This window comes from Anas acuta, chromosome 20 (genome assembly GCF_963932015.1).
Source record: "Anas acuta chromosome 20, bAnaAcu1.1, whole genome shotgun sequence".
NCBI lineage: Eukaryota > Metazoa > Chordata > Aves > Anseriformes > Anatidae > Anas > Anas acuta.
In genome coordinates this window covers 8,952,887-8,968,996 of record NC_088998.1, presented here as the reverse complement: position 1 = coordinate 8,968,996, position 16,110 = coordinate 8,952,887, and the positions used below count along the sequence as shown (strand labels likewise).

Here is a 16,110-nt window from a genome sequence, read left to right as displayed (position 1 = left end):
TAGCCTTAAACCTCTCTATATGATGGAAATTACTGTTTTATGAATGAGGAAACGAGCTTTTGTTAAGTGATTTGCTGATGGCTGTATGGGGCAGGCTGGGGAAGAATCAGGAAAGAATCCAAGCATAATTCAATCTTGCATTTTTAGCTGCATGCATATTCATTTCCCACATTCTCCTTGGCTTTCTTTCGTGTGGCTTTCAGACTTCATTTTTCTCATTAGCAATCACACTCACACAGACATTATGTACCATAAAAAACACAGAAGACATCAATAGTTTAAGTGAGAAAAATAAAATATCTGTATTTCAACAAATACTCAAGGCTCATTTGATACAAAATTAACCTGCTGCTTATTCAGCAGTATTCAGTCAGCTGTCAAACAACACTGTCACAGCACTAAAACAACCATCTAATGGATCACACACTCTGAATACAGATAAACATTCACATAAATAGGGGCTAACACAAAAAGGAAATAAATAACCATCCTTGCTGGCTACCCCAGGTCTCCAGCAATCCCTCCCCACAGCATTTGTGGCAGGTGCTGAAAGAGAACAGAATCGCTCTGTGCCTCAAAGCCTTCCCTCCAGCATTTTGACTTCATTATTTGCAACTTGTCCAAACAAGAAGACATTGTTAGGCGATGAGGAAACCACTCCAGCAATTTTCCTCTCTTCCCCAGGTCTGTGTGGTCAGTTTGTTGGAAGCATTAAAAGTGAATAGTGCAAAGAGTATCTCCTACTGCCATGGAACAAGGCAGACCCCAGTCAAGTGACTCCTGTAACAGAGCACAAACAACTCCAGTTAGTCACAGGACTTTTTTTTTTTTTTTTAATAGGGAGTTTCTGAAACTTGTTCTAAAGGAGAAGGGAAAAAAAAAAGTCAATCTCAGCCAACAAGCAAGCAAATCAAACACCGTTCACACTCATTTGGTCCTCAACACATTAAAACATCACACACTTGTACCCTACAGGAGCTACTCCAGTATACACAGAGAAAATGGAACTGTATAGGAGGAGAAAGTTTTTCAGCTATGAAGCTTCAAAGATGAATTGCAATGATGAATCCACCAGTCTTAAGCCCTGGCTTCCCACCATCTTTTAATCCTATTCCTCACCTCCTCTTAAAGACTCACAAGCCAGGCAACAGAGAGCACCAAACTGTGCAAAAAGCTGAGGCTGCCTGCCCAGGACCTCCAGGACAGCCTCACAACACAGAGCAAGGACGTCCTGCTCCCAGCCTGCTGCAACCCGCAGCAATGATTTACTTTGGCTTCTACTTCGAGTATTTAGCGCTCCCACACACAAATCCACGCCATCAGCAGCAGCTGCCCAGGCTTTCCTGTCCCACAGGCTGTGACCCTTTATTCTTACACTGGCCTCACCTTAGCAGCCAAGTCTCTGGCCTCATCCGTACCTACTCACCAGGTATAATACTAATAGGCAGCAGCAAGGTCTAAAAGGCTGCCAAATGCTTAAACTTTACAGCATTTATATATAGTTTTATCATGCAGACATCACCTTTTCCCCATGAAAGTCACAGAATATATGTGACTTAATATGTCTTAATATATGATTGCAGAACTCTGTGCTAAGGGAAGGGAAGTCAAACCCATCCGCTCCTAGGGTCATGATTCATTGTCTGAGCTGTGCCACAGACGAAGGTATTTCAGGTTCTCCCTTCGAAGAGAAGAAAGGCAAGATTCACAGAACGATTACTAACCCGTTTCCTTCTCACGTCCTTCTCCTTTTCCTGAGGCGGGAACTCCTCCTGATTTGAGGAGCGCTGGCATCAGTCACATCCGTGTAGGAGCCCGAGACGGATTGTGCAATCTCTTCAGCTCCCATGCCCTGCAAGGTAAGCAGAACAGACTATGTGCACACTAACGCAAGACCCAGCATAATATTCAGCCCCTTCAACCCATCTTTTTATTTTAGGGAGCTCAGCAAGATTTCCAAAATATTCCCTTTACATTCAAAATTAAGCATGGAGCACACTGTTAGGTTACTGTGACCACAGGTGGCAGAAAACATCCAAATGCATGCATTTTTCAGAAAGATGACTGCTGCTTTTTAGGCCCCTTTGTCATCTTTCTGTATAAACAGCTAGTGACCTTGTTTGTTCATCTTCATTAGCATTTCTTTTGTCTGGTTTGGAGCCACAATTTATTGAAATACAAGTTTGAACTACACAGCTTCCTGGCATGTTCTGTAAGAAACAGTGTTGGGCATTAAGAGATTTAATTTAAAAAAAATATAAAATCAGAGTGATTTTTGGTTGGTATCATGGCTGAGATCAATCCATATACTCCAATAATCTTTAGTCACATCAAATAATTTGGGAGGAAAACATTAAACAGCAACAGGAACAAACACGCAAGTTCCCTTATGTTACAGGGGCTTGAAGAATGGAGACAATGAAAATCAAGGGCCTGATTTAAAAAGTACAGGAGCGAGGCCTTTATCTTTGTGAAGACCAAAGGCTCACAGCTGAACAAGAGAGCTGCTGTTACCAGGTGCAGAACTCTGCTTATTCAAGACAACCACATTTCTGCTACACTTAAGATCAGGGGGAGTTTCCCCCTAGATTCCAGTGGGAGCAATGCTCAGCTGGCAGTAACTTTCCACTTTCAGTACCTGGCACCTCTGTTTTACCTCATTCGGAAAATCGGCGTCTTCATCTCCTGGCTCCTCACCACCTGTCCCATCCGACTGCACGCCTGTTAATTCACTGCCAGAACTCTCTTCCTCTGACACTTCGTTCTCACTCTGCCACTCCTCTTCATCACTCTCGTCATCCTGCTTCCTGCTGCCTGACAGAGTTGTCACCACTTTTGGAGGAGACAGAGTGGCGAGCACAGCAGGGAGCGTGAAGGCCGCCAGGAATCTGGCTTTCAGAAGGAGAAAAGCAGGGTCATCGCCCAGTTTCTGATGCACCAGTTCCGTGATGGCACGCAAATCAACCCCAGCGCCCTCATCCCGACTACCATCAGAAGGCAGAAGACACGCTGCTTGCTTCTCCAGAGCCGCCTTCTGCAGAAGCAGTCTTGAGAGGGTTTTTAAGTTGCACAAGAAAGGTGGGAAATAAGGCAACCTGGTTTGCAGTGGCGGTACCTGGACACCCTGCTCCCCGCTCAGCCACTCTTTCACCACCTCCTCGTCCTCAAGGGAAATCAGGCTGAAATCGAGCTGAGTTTTTCCTGCGCTAGAAGTGGTTGGCTGGGGCGGACCCCCAGCAGGCTGCGTAGTGGGTGGTTTGGAGGCGATAGGTCTGGGTTTCAACACTCGGGCAGCAAAACCCTCTGAGTTCTTTGGGACGTCGTTAGGAGGAGCTGGGTCTCTCAGCTGGAGCACAGCCCCTTCTGTAACGATGGCTGGGTTGGAAGATGATGCGTTTGGTGTAGAGGAATCCTGGTTCTTCTCTGAGCTCACAGGACTTGCTGCACAGTGGGAATCAGACCCTGCAGTACTTGCAGGTAGCTGTGTTTGGGGCAGCAGCGCAGCACGCAGGGCTGGTGCATCAGCTGGAAGAGAATGCTGAGCTGCAGAGCAGTCAGAAGTCTTGGAGGAAGCATCAGCAGAAGCAACAGTGGGTGTGCTGCATGCAGGATTGGCTGAGGTGACAGGTAGGAGATTCACAGAATGGTTTACAAGGGTTGTCTTTCCCAGTGGTACCCCTTCAGCTAACTGGGAACTTGGTGCTTTTGTCTCTGCGCTGCTAGGGTGAGGTGTATTTGCTCCCACTGGTACAGGAGCCACTCCTAAAGCACTGCCATCAGACATCACGCTTGCCTGGCTTTGACTTTTCACAGCAGCAGCTGGCAGTCCTTGGGGAACACCCACAACAGCTTGCACAGAGGTGGGGAGCAAAGCCTGCGGCGTTACAACCCAGGTGAAAGGCAGCACGCTGCTGGGAACCAAACGGGAGCCAGCTTGTGGAGCTACAAGAGCAGGCAAGAAGTTGCCTGGCCTCTGCTGTGGTCCGTTACCGTTCGGGTCACAGGGAAGCGGTGCGGGAAGAGACAGTTTGCTGCTGCCAGACTCCACGCCAACAGGCACCACTGCAATTTGACGAGGCACAAAAGCTTGATTTTGCAGCACTACTGGAACTGAGCTACCAGCCAGGACCTGACCATTGCACCCTCCTTGATTTGAGGCCTGCTCTGCTCCAGGTGGATTCAGGCCTGGAAAACCACCTCCTTCAGGGCTACTTTGAGGAGCTTGCTCATTTAGTTCCTTATCGGATTGTACTTTTAGTCCTTCTGAGGAACCAGAGCTCTCCCCGGTTTTGGGTGCTGATGAGGAATGGTTTTCAACCACAGTGGTGGTAGAAGTGGAGCCTACAACAGAAGTAAAAGCTGGAAGCTGAGCTGGTGCAAACTGGACGTCGCTGTTTGCGCAACCAACTGCTCCAGGTGTGCTCCCTGCCTGTGCAGAGGGAACAATTTGCTGTGGTGGCTGCTGGATTATCAAAGGCCCTGGAACCAACACCTGTGGGGCAATAAATACTGTTCTCTGCATAGCTGCCTTGGCCTGGGATTCCCTTAGCCGCTTCTCTTTCAGCAGTTCTGAGACAGTTTTAGGCTTCTGCCTTTGTGCCTGGGCTGGAAGAGCTGCCTGCATGGCAAGAGCAGGAGCGCTGCTCTGAAGACCAGCAGCAGAAGTCTCCCTTGCTTTTAAGGCAACAGGTCTTCTGACAGCACTCCTTGGAACGCCCCTTTGGGAGTTCCTCTGAGTACATGGTTGTGATGAACTGCCTGTAGAGGAGTAAAGAAAGGGGGGGGGGAAACATTTCAGTGTCTTCAAAAAGGAAAAAGGCTTTAGAAGCCATTCCTTAGCTATTAAGCATCAAGTATCCAGCACAGGAAGTAGCAAAGTTTCTGCTTGTGAGAGCTCCCCCAACGCTGTAGTATTTATTTAACCAGCAGACGGGTTAGAAATGTACCTTAACACTGCACAGGAGGAACCGTGCTGGGCAGTGCAACACAAGCACTGCACATCAGCCAGGGTGACGACAATAAATGGGGCTTTTGGTTGGTGCCAGCATGTTTACTCCAGCCCACAGCCAGCATCTTGCTTGAGAAAAGTTTAGCAGTGATAATCTACAGACTGTCAGACAGGCACAAAGCCACTGGTCCCCTGGCCCTTCAGTATTTTTGCCATTCCTTACCAAAAGCAACACATTTAGCCAATAACTGAAATATCCAGGAACTACCAAAAATGAGTAAGACAATGTCGTTTTGTTCCAGAAGTTCCCCTTCAGTTAAATTAGTCATTAACACAGCATCGATGAATTAAGTGAAAGTTCCTGCATATCATAAAAATAAACATTCTGGTACGTACCTGAAGAAGTCTCCACATTTTGGGAAGCCTGCCAAAGAAAACATTAAATTATACTTGAGATACAGTAGCACTTGCCACAGCCATTGAAAAACATCTACTTTAGTCAAGACTCCGGTAGGAAAAGCTTTGAAATGTGATGCACAATACCTGCTGAGGCCCCGCTGCATTAGCCTTCAGCTCTGACTGCTTTAGTCTTCCCTCCCGAATAACTTTCATGCAACCATTGGTGTCAATCTGGAAGAGCTGCAAGACAAGAAATTCATAAAAGTTTGATTCAGAACAAAAATACTCTGGTAGAGCCAGTGCCAATCTAAGATAGATAGGGGAGGCTTTACGTGAAAGATTCTGGGCACATTTTCACAGTTATAGAAAAAATCCTGACAGTATTAGAATGGATGCAGAGTGTAGTACACATCATATGTAAGCCATGAGAGTAGATTAACCCAATAATCAGATGACTAATTTAAGGAGCAAAGATAAACCTTTTATTTAGGTATCAAATACAAAAAAAGATCACCACTGTTTAAAAGTAGATGCTATGAAGACAGTAAAACCTACCTGAATGAAAAGCGTGAACAGGGGAGTGCTCGAGAGACTGATTGACTTCATCTTCTCTTGAATAGCATAAGCTAGAAAAAGAGCCCAAGATGAAAATCAGCTGGGTGCTCACTTAGAAGGTATCAGAAACAAGGTTAGAGAGTAGGAGAGTGCTGTCCCTGATGGGTTACCACTACCTTTTGTCTGATGAAAAGCCATCTTCCCAGTCTGCAAGGTGCAAGGCAGCAGCACGTTGCCCACCCAAGGTGTCACAGCCATCAGAAGCTTTCTGTCAAGGTTTATTCTTTTCAAACGCTCTCTCTTTTGACGATAACTTTTCTTCAGCTGCAGCCCCTGAAGCTTCTGATCAGCAGATGTAGCAGCTCCAGACATTTTTGTTAAACCAGTGGAAAAAGGTTTTACCATCTTTGATTGCTGTGCATGAATAAACACATAATTACAATCCCAATTTGGTAGGTTCTAGCAAAGTTAGTCCCGTAACAAACTATTCACAAGGTAGTTATGAAAAAAAAGACCACAACCTTTTCCCTCTTGGGACTACAGTGAAGTAAGATCTGTGATTCTATGCTTATTTTCCACTAAATACAGCCTGGCAGTGCACACATCACAGGAGCAGACAAGACAGAAGAGGCACTTACAAGTTTCATTTGATAGCACGTGTTATTTCTTAATACTCTTCTCACATCTTCCAGGGTAACCTGTAGCACTTGCTTTCCACATCTGGAAGCCTTTAAAAAAAAAAGAGAGTACAAAAGAAAGAGTGTAATGGAAAGTATCCCACAGAAAATTATTTGTGCCGACGTTACACACAAAATGTACAAAAGTTTTCAACTTTTCTGCTACTGAAAATATTGTAGTATATTAGATCAGCCCCAAAGTGCAGATCTTTACCTTATCTTTTCGTCCTTGTGTGTTACCACAATACCAAATGTCTATTTTGTTTAAGGTTTAGCATGAAGTATCCACAAAAACCCACCCAAAATGTACTGGATTATTCTCTTTCTATTTTTTTGGCCTAACAGTACAAGGGAAGAAATAGGGAGAAGTTTGAAAAAAAGTCAGCAACTCTTCCCTAAATTTCTGGTCAAAAAAATCATGCCTTATCTGCAATCAAAATCAAAAGACTGATTACATCAGACAAGCATTTACAAACCACGCATACCATAACCACTTCTGTAACCAACAAACTTGTCATCAGTGCAATTGTCCCTGCAGCTGAGGGATGCACATGCTATTTAAGTTCACTTAAGCAAAAATATTTTCTCTTGTGTTGTATTTTTCTGCAAAATCGTGCAAGGAGGGTTTATACTGTTTCAGTGTCTGATCTGGGATGAAAACTAAACTCAGAATGAGACAGATGCACAGGTAACTGAGTGCTTACAAACTCTAAGTCTATGCACTCTAGTCTAGGTAGAGAGAGTAACCACAATTCACCGGCCAATTCTGTTTTATGAAAAATATGGAAAAAGTTTTGTTTCTCTAACATTATGGGTAGGAAAGAGCACAGTTGTTTTCTAGATAATACAGGGTCAGGGGAGAGCACTGCTAGAAGTTCCTTTAATCCCACAGCTCAATTTCCAATAGCACCCCCTGATGGTAAAACAAGAAACCAACTAACAGAGGTGCAAGAAAGATTTTATCATCTACTTATCATTCATTACTTGTTCTCTTTACTGCAGCGAAAGTACTTCCTGGCAATTTCTGATCTAAGCTGAAATTCCATCAAAACCAGACTGAGGATCCCAGGATTCACCTTGTTAATTACTTCTACTGGATTTGTCACGGTGATGTCTGTTGAATGTGGGCGTGCAATGCCCCTCAGGATGGTGTTCAGTTCTGCAGATTTATCAGCGACTCCGTCCTTGCCTCCATCACACAGTACACGTGGAACTTCACTGTTACTGGTCCTTGCATTAGTACTCATGGAAGAGAAAAGGGATGAAGTTTGGTATCTTCCTTTGTTCGACTCCTGTGTACTTGACTGCGTTGGAATCCACAGATCAATGCTGGGAAACGCACACTCCTCCTTCTTTGTTATCTCCTCTTCTGAACTGTCTGTTAAGTCCAGTTCTATGTCTTCGCTGCTGCTGTCTGAGCAGCTGGTACTCTCTTCTTCTACATGTCGCCGTTTTGCTGGCCTTGATCTTTTCTACTTAGTCAAAAAGAGCACAGACAAGTTTTAGCCAGTGTTCCTCCCTGACTTGCAAATCTCTCAAATCAGTAAGTTAAAAAGTTTTGTGGGGCAGTATCCTATCAGAAGCATGTGGCTTCCAAATGGAGTGTGCAGCAGCACCTGCTGGTGCTTTGACAATGGAAACATGACAGTGTTTTTAACATGGTCTTAAGCAACCACAATATTTCTAAGAGTGCTTTGTGCCAAACCTGGCAACTCATGATGTACCTATAAGAAAACGTAAGTTTATGCCATCCTTGTGGGAATTTCAAGGCAATAAAATTAATTAAATGATTGATAAAATTGATCATATGAAATCAAAGTCAATTTTGGTATTGATTTCACATACTTTCACTTTTAGTTTAAAGACTCTCAATTAAAAAGATAAATGGGACTGTGACATAACAGGATTTTGTACAGTACCTTAGACCCAATCATGAGTTTCCACTTGCTTAGGCACTGGGAGCCAGTCCGGTGAGGCAACTCAGAAGCAATTTTACTCCAGTGACCTAAAAAGGATGAAGAGCAGAGCACATGGAAGCTTGCAATCACCAGAATGAAGCAGAGCCTGCTTCTGTCAGCCACTTAAAATAAAAAAAGAAATTTAAATGGTCAATTACTAAATAATGCTTGCTTCTCTAAGCTTTTGAAGGTTAATCCACAGCCACACTTACCCAGGCCATGCTTTTGCACCAGATCAATTAGTTGTTCCTCTTCCTCTAAACTCCACCTGCCTTTTTTTACATCACAGTGCAATGCTTTTAAGTACCTTCAAAATAAAAACATTAAAGGAACATTCAACCTTGTTTGTACAGTTCTGATCATTACCGCATAATGTGAGGCTAAAAAACACAGCATCATTATGAGATTTTCTAAGGGGTCCCATTCCTACTCCTTTCATACAGCATGGCTACGATCTCTTTGTTCTCTAAACATCAAACCACACAATTAAAAATTAAAATGAGCAGGTGTAAAACATCGCTGAAATTATGACATGCTGCACTCTTAAGCCTCCTGCAGTTGGGTCCAATGCTGAAGATGGCTCAGCACCTCTTGCAATATTGGTGTCAGTTACAGGAAGTGACTGACTAGGTAATGTTCACAGCTACACAGACAATACATGAATGACCACCTTTCCTCCCTACATGCACTCACTCAGGTTTCAGGATAACTTTGGATTGTTCGGGACAAAAACATTCCCTACTTCTGCTTATCTCTGGATAATAAGCTTGAAAGAACAGTTGTTTCCTTTAGTGTACTTACCGATCTCTGCACTGAGCGTCGCTCCTGCCTGGTACTTCTGTCCGAATTTTGTACCAGTCACGTTCTCCATACTTCTTAACTGCAGCCAACAGCATCTATGTTAATCACACAGAGAATGAGTTGAAACTCTCATCAGTAATAGTCTTATTATCTATTGCAAGTCTCAGAAGTGTTTGGGAGCTCCTAAGCCCTCTGACTTGTAAAGTGCCCATCTTAATCCATTTCAAATTCCATGTGTGCCACTATTAAAGGTCAGGTGTATAAAAATTTCTAACATTCTAACCATTCCATTTTTGTACCCTGCAATTCTAGGAAATCAGAGAACAGAGCTTACAGCATCTTCCTCCGGTGTCCAGGGTCCTTTTTTCAAACTGGGGTCCACACTCTTGGTCCATCGGTAAATCAGCTGGGCAGAATCTCTTCCTTCCATGTAATAAGCAACTAGAAATGCAAAGAAAAGCTAAGCAACCCTAGCTCTCTTAACCACTCCTCATAAAATTTGTTCTCTAGACCCTCCACCATCTTTGTTGCCCTTCTTTGGGCACTCTGTACCTTATTTAGGTAACAGGCTACAAACGTAGGATAAAAACACAGAACTGTGACTATTGTGGAAATGTAAGCACTCATAGGAAATAAAACTTTACTAATTCTTCCAATCAGAGCAGGCTAGGTGCTCTAGCATGCAGAAGTATTAATACACACAAGCCTGGGAAAACAAAAACAACAAACAACAACTAACCCTCACACATGAATGGAAAACGTTTTATTTGTACATCACTTACTTTTCTTGTATGGGATATGACTTCCTACTCTCATCTCTTGAACAAGCTCTAAAAGCATCAGATCTTCTTCTCTGGTCCATTCTTTCCTTTTCAAGTCTTTGTTATAGGCTTGATACTTCTGCAAGCACTGGAAAGCTGTCCTGTTTGTCTTAATGCAATAAAAACAAAAGCTACTTAGAAAAATGGATATTTATGAGGACAAAAAGCAAGAAGAAAAAAAAGCAAGATTTTTCACCTCGTTTCCAGTATCACAGCCTTACCCCCAACTCCTGGGCTATAGTCTGCCAGTCCAAATAACCATGTTCAGCAGCTATCTTCTTCAGCCTCTCTGTTTCCTCCTCTGTCCATTCCTTTTTGTTGATGCTTGGATGCTCGTAGTTTTGCCAAAACTTCCTCAGTTCTTCTGAGCTACGTTGTCCATCAAACTAAGAGAGAGAGCAAAAATCTTCTCTGTTTTGTAGCTGGGACTGAAACAACTGGAAAGACACAAACACTGATACAAAGGATATATTTTCTAATCCTTACATATTTTATTGCTAATTCTTTTCAGAATTAACATATTAAATTTAACCAGTAACAACAAATGTCCAATGCTTCCATGCTTGCCACGTTGAAATCACACAACAGTCAACTTCTAGCAGTGCATAATGGAAACAGGGTGAAAACTACACCAGTTCAGGTGTAGTTTCTCTCAAGATAAGGGACGCATGTCAGAAGTAATAAAATAGCTGATCTCCCAACTTACATGGATGTTTGAAATTTTCTCCCAGTCATGCTCATCAAATCTGTCTCCTAACAAGTCACTTTCTGGAAGCTGGCTGAAGCAAAAGATACAAAGAGAAAGAAAGAGCCCTATTAAAAAGTTAACTGAACAGTCAGTTTCTCTGCCTGACCTTGCTTCATCTTATTCCTCTCACCTATTATCAACTTCCACAAAACCTGACTACCTCAAAGCATCAGGCTCTTTAACATCCATAACTTTTCCCCAAACCAGGTTTCCTTCTTACTGGGTTTACTAAAATAATTTTACTTAAGTATAAGGAATGCACTGTTGAAAAACAGCCCCCTACAAGATCATGTTAGTTTAGCAGGATAAACAGTTAAATGCTGTATCAAAATGAATTCCTCCGGATGCTTTAGAAAGCAAAAGCTCAGAATTATTAGAATTTGCAGAATTCTGTCTCCTTGTTGCTAAAACAAAAACTATTTCAAACTGTGCCTCTACACTGGCTGTACATATTACATTTGTAGATCAACACCCAAAACATGATTCTTAGTGAAGAGCTGTAGAGATGAGAGCTCTGCAGAGTTTGAACGGCATTTGATAGTTTTATTTGTGTTGGCTTATGTGAAGGTTTCTCCAAATGTCATAACCAGAAGTGCTCAAGGAAGGAGGGAACTTTAGGAATTAGCCTCCAAGAACATATTTGCATTTTCACCATGAACATATAAAGGTAACTTCTTACTTAATTGCCTCTATTTCTTGTTCCACTTCTTTGATTTGCTTTTCCAAGATTTGTTTCTCCATTTCAGTCTTGACTTTTTCCAGTTTCTGATTCCAGTAACTCAACCTGTTCAAAGACATTTTCAACATTACTTGAGACTAGATGTGAAGTAGGTCAATGGCATCAGAAGATACATAGCAAAGGTGGTTTCCCCACGAGTATCATTCTTTCCTTCAATTTATTTATGCAGTAAACAAAACTGTTCTTCTAAGTTTTCCCACATGGCAAACTCATCCTACTTTTACTGCTTCAATGCAAACGGTTGACCCAGAACAGGTCTCAGATTAATCATTTTGGTATTTACAGAGATAATCAGCGATGTGAGCAGCCAACAAACAAGACTGTACCAGCTCTAGGCACATAAATCTCTCACTGGACACACTGTTATGGCTCACTTGCAACATATCAAGTTCAGCTTCAAGCCCTGTAGACTATTTTAAGTTATACCACTGTGTCAACAGAAGAAATAGATGGCTATAAAATGCTACAGTATCTTCACAACAAATCCATTCCACCTGCCAGTTACCTGCAACACAGTCATCAACTGTTTACAGTCCAAGCTGAATGCTGTAACCTCTTGCTTATGGTCAGAACTTTACAGTCCAAGACCCTTCAATACCAGGTAACACACAGATAATATAGCTGGCAACAGAGAATGGAGGATGCTGCCATCTACAACAGCATCATCCTCTGCACTGGTGCCCTCAGGACATGGAGTTTGGGTATCACTGCTGCAATTCCCAGGCCCCAAAGTGGTAAAGAATCCCCAAGAATCCCCACTGTGCTTTGTAACCTTACTGAAATTGCAAAGAGTTAACACAGAACTTGCTGAAGGCAGCAGCATGTCCACATATTTTTTCTCCTTATGTCAGATGTTACATTGTCACGGGAAAGGATTTTTGCACAGTACTTACTTCAGTAGCTTTGGCTGAAGCAGGCGCTGCAAGCGATCACTTATGACTGATTTCTGCAATAGTACCTTCTCTCTGCTTTTCCCTTGACAAAATAAAGTAATCAAGCATTCAGTGATTAGTACAAAACCACTGCCAAAAAAGAGAGTGACGCATTGCTTTCAGCATCATTGTTAAAAGTATGCCTCAGGTCTTCAGTAAGAATTCATCCTTCATTTTGTTCAGCAAAGGAACTATCAGAAGCTAGGTAAATTAATTATATTCCCCACCTAAACCACTAACGTCAACGTCTGACCTCGGCAAATTGCAGCCTCTTACTCAGTTTTACTTCCAAGGAGGCATCAATGAAGATCACCAGGCAGGTGGATGTAAGCACCTAGAGCTTTAAGTGTCTCTTGAACTTCTCTCATCTAAACACTACCTTTGCATGGTCTCATTTGCTTTTGGAGTGTTCATGGGAGAGATGGAATGACACATCAAACCAAATGCAAGTGAAAGGAACGAAGTCATTAATAATTCAGCAAATCAATTCCTAAAGCATCCCATTTACTTTTAAGTACTCTTTCTGTGAATTCAAGTATGAAATACCCAAAGTGTTGGTGTTTAACTGCAGATGTGGGGGGAGCAAAGATACAAAGATAGACATTTGTTAGAGCAGAATGCTGAGCAGCACGTACGGTTCCTTACATTTTGTCGAAAGCAGTTGTTCAAAGGATTTTATGCCCTGAGCCGCCTTTTCCTTGGCATCTTCATTGGAAGGAGGGCCCTAGTAAACATTAGAAGGGTTAGATATGCTAGAAGAGTCGGATACACAGAAAATTTACCCATTCTTCTTAGAACTCTAGTATGAGCCACTGCAAAAAAAGAATGCTAACTCAGACTTGCACAGGCTGCCACATTAGAACTGCTTAGTCACCTTTACTAGTACTAGCTTGCAGATATGTCTGAAAACATAATATATAAGCAGACACTTAAGGAAGTTTGCCCACAGTTACACAGCACATTCTCAGCTCAACGCCAGGCCTGCTCACATCAGCTGACCGTTGGTTGAAGAAGCATTCTAAATTAGACTTAACACATGTTGGTACATTTGAAAAATACAACGTTCAATTGCCCCATGGCTGGAATGGCATCGTTCTGAACTCTCAGGTGGCACAACTAGCCATGAGTTGGACAAACATTTCCAAAGGACAGTAAGCAACAAGTGAGGGAAAAAGAGATTGCAAAGTCAGAAATGATACTGATAGTTACAGGTTACAATGTAACACTGTTACAACACAGATACAATTTAAATCTATCACTGCAACCTCGTTATATTTACTTACAATTCCTGTTGTTTTATCCTTAAAGTATGGCTTCATAAAATGGCCCAGAAATATATTTGCTGGTAAATTTCTACCATCTGCTGCTTTTGCTGTTTTTGTGCCATCGAGTTCACACATGATTTCTTTCTGCAATAAAAGAATTAAACCATGTCAGTACCTTTAAATTCCCTGATTTCAGAGAGCAGTGGCTGAGCTGTCACAAACATCCCAGGAAGGGTTCAAATAATTTGCAGCACCAGACTACAGATTAGTGCATGTGTTAACAGTGGGATTTGGAACTTCACGGGTTTATCTCCAGTACAATGGAGATAAAAAGACAAAAAGAAACATGTATATTCTGATTTAATAGCTAAAACATTCTCCAGTGGCAGCATTTCTGATAGTAAGAAGAGATGGAATCTTCAGTAAGCCACTCCAAAGGTCACCATTGAGGTGACACTGGTTTGAATTGCCATGCAGAAAATGAACCCAAGTCTCCTTGTCCCTGTCCACGCAGGCTGGTAACTACACCAGCACATAAACAAGGACCGTGACTGCTGATCCCACTGGTACCTGCGGTACATTAACGTAGTAGAAAGTTTTACTGGGAATGAGGCAGAGGAAGATGACAGCTAGCAACCTAAAAAAAGCACATTTTACTCCTGTTTGCTCACCTGCTGTTCTTTGTTTTGTGCAATCAGAAGCTCAACTTCCTCAATCTTTTCCTGGATAACTTCCTGGTACACGTGGTTCATCTGCAGACATGTTTCTGGATCTTCTGGCAGACTGTTTTCAGTATCATCATCACTAATGTCCTCTTCTTTTTCCACTTCCTTGAGGCATTTTAAAGAGTTAAAAAAGAAAGAGAGGGAAATGCTTGCTCTGAAGAGCAGAAGCAGGTATGCAGCACGATTATTATTCATGTAACTCAATACTTCTATTGTATCACAAAACTGATTCTCAAAAAGAATTGGAAGCACCTGTCTCTCCCTGATAGCTGCTTCAAATGCTCCCAGAGGCAGGGTTACCTGCCTTGCCCAGCTCCCTTTCTTTCTGTCCATTACTTCATCATGCTATCTGGTCCAAAGTTTGACTCTGAACCTTGCCAAGAACTGTTCTTTACCCAGAACAGCGCAAAATTTCCCCTTTCTTTCTATCCCCTTCAGTAGACAGATGGAAAGACATGCTTAAAGAGAAAATGGTTACCATTTCTTCCTGAGAATCTGGGTCATCATCTTCAGTATCTGTCAGACAACAAAAATACAAAAACGCCGACTGCAGTGAAAAACACAGCTTAGCTTCAAAACCAAAGATTTTTCAATTAAAGCACACAGAATAAGGTACTACATAGTGTCTCATGCATGAGCATTAGGGTTTTCAGGTATTGCCAACATCCTCAAGTGAAAGTGTTCAGTTATATGCTGCACATGCACTTTTTTTTTTTGGTGGTTCTGGAGTAGGAAAATTGGCAGCTTCTGCTGGCTACAGCAGCAATCAAGCTGCATCTTGGTCCCGTGCCTCATGGTAAAATAAAGGCCTCAGGACATGCAGACAAGTGAATGTTCCAACCCAACAAACCCCATATTCCATGACCACCTAGCAACCTTTCACCAGTGTTCAGCAGTACTGGTTTTGCCTTCAGTGTGGCTATGGAGTTCTGACATCTTTGGAGAAACATTATGAAAACTGAGGTGAAGGACTTGTGACAGCCACCAGAGGTACTGACACCAGAGCTTTTAATTTGCCCCCTTTATTGCTTTGAAAAAACGATTTTAGGAAGCACAGCCAGGCTGAGCAGTGGAATGATGCAGTGGGGTTCACGTGGTCCGTTCAGAGAGCGGGGAATCAGCCGGTTTAACCGTGCCAGCGGCTGGTGGGTGGCCGCATTTCACAAGGCAGCTCGTGCCCTGCCTGAACGCCTCCGGGAGGGGTCGGGGCCGTTCTCCGAGCCTCCCTCGAGCGTTTGCCGCGGGTTTCGTTACAGAAACGAGCGGAGCGGTGGTGCCCGCGGGCTGCCCTCCGCCGGGACAGCCTGAGGAGCCCGTGCGGGCGGCTCCTCGCACCGACGCCAGCGGGCAAGGCGGGCCCGGAGCGCCCGGAGGCCCGTACCGGAGCCGAGGCTGCAGTCCGACACGTCCAGCCCGGTGCCGGCGGGCTGCAGGCTGCGCTCCAGCTCCTCGATCTCCCTGCGGATCTTCTCCCGCTCCGCCTCCAGCTCCATGGCACCGGGAGGCGGCGCGGGGCGTCCGGACATGGCGGCGGCCGCAGCC

The 16,110-nt window shown here is 43.4% G+C and overlaps 1 protein-coding gene across 1 annotated transcript; it reads right to left on the bottom strand.

The window, feature by feature from the left end:
• Positions 1 to 277: 277 nt before the first annotated feature.
• SNAPC4 (small nuclear RNA activating complex polypeptide 4) lies at positions 278 to 16,094 on the bottom strand. Its single transcript, XM_068656902.1, has 23 exons — positions 15,950 to 16,094; positions 15,047 to 15,084; positions 14,515 to 14,673; positions 13,862 to 13,987; positions 13,224 to 13,302; positions 12,540 to 12,621; positions 11,587 to 11,691; positions 10,866 to 10,938; positions 10,381 to 10,545; positions 10,121 to 10,268; positions 9,673 to 9,779; positions 9,339 to 9,433; positions 8,750 to 8,844; positions 8,499 to 8,584; positions 7,656 to 8,051; positions 6,541 to 6,630; positions 6,079 to 6,316; positions 5,903 to 5,973; positions 5,492 to 5,587; positions 5,345 to 5,372; positions 2,657 to 4,758; positions 1,725 to 1,852; positions 278 to 780 (listed from the first exon to the last, which is right to left on the bottom strand). The coding sequence occupies exons 1-22, from the start codon at positions 16,092 to 16,094 to the stop codon at positions 1,736 to 1,738; spliced, it is 4,641 nt and encodes a 1,546-aa protein (XP_068513003.1). The 3' UTR covers positions 278 to 780; positions 1,725 to 1,735.
• Positions 16,095 to 16,110: the final 16 nt, after the last annotated feature.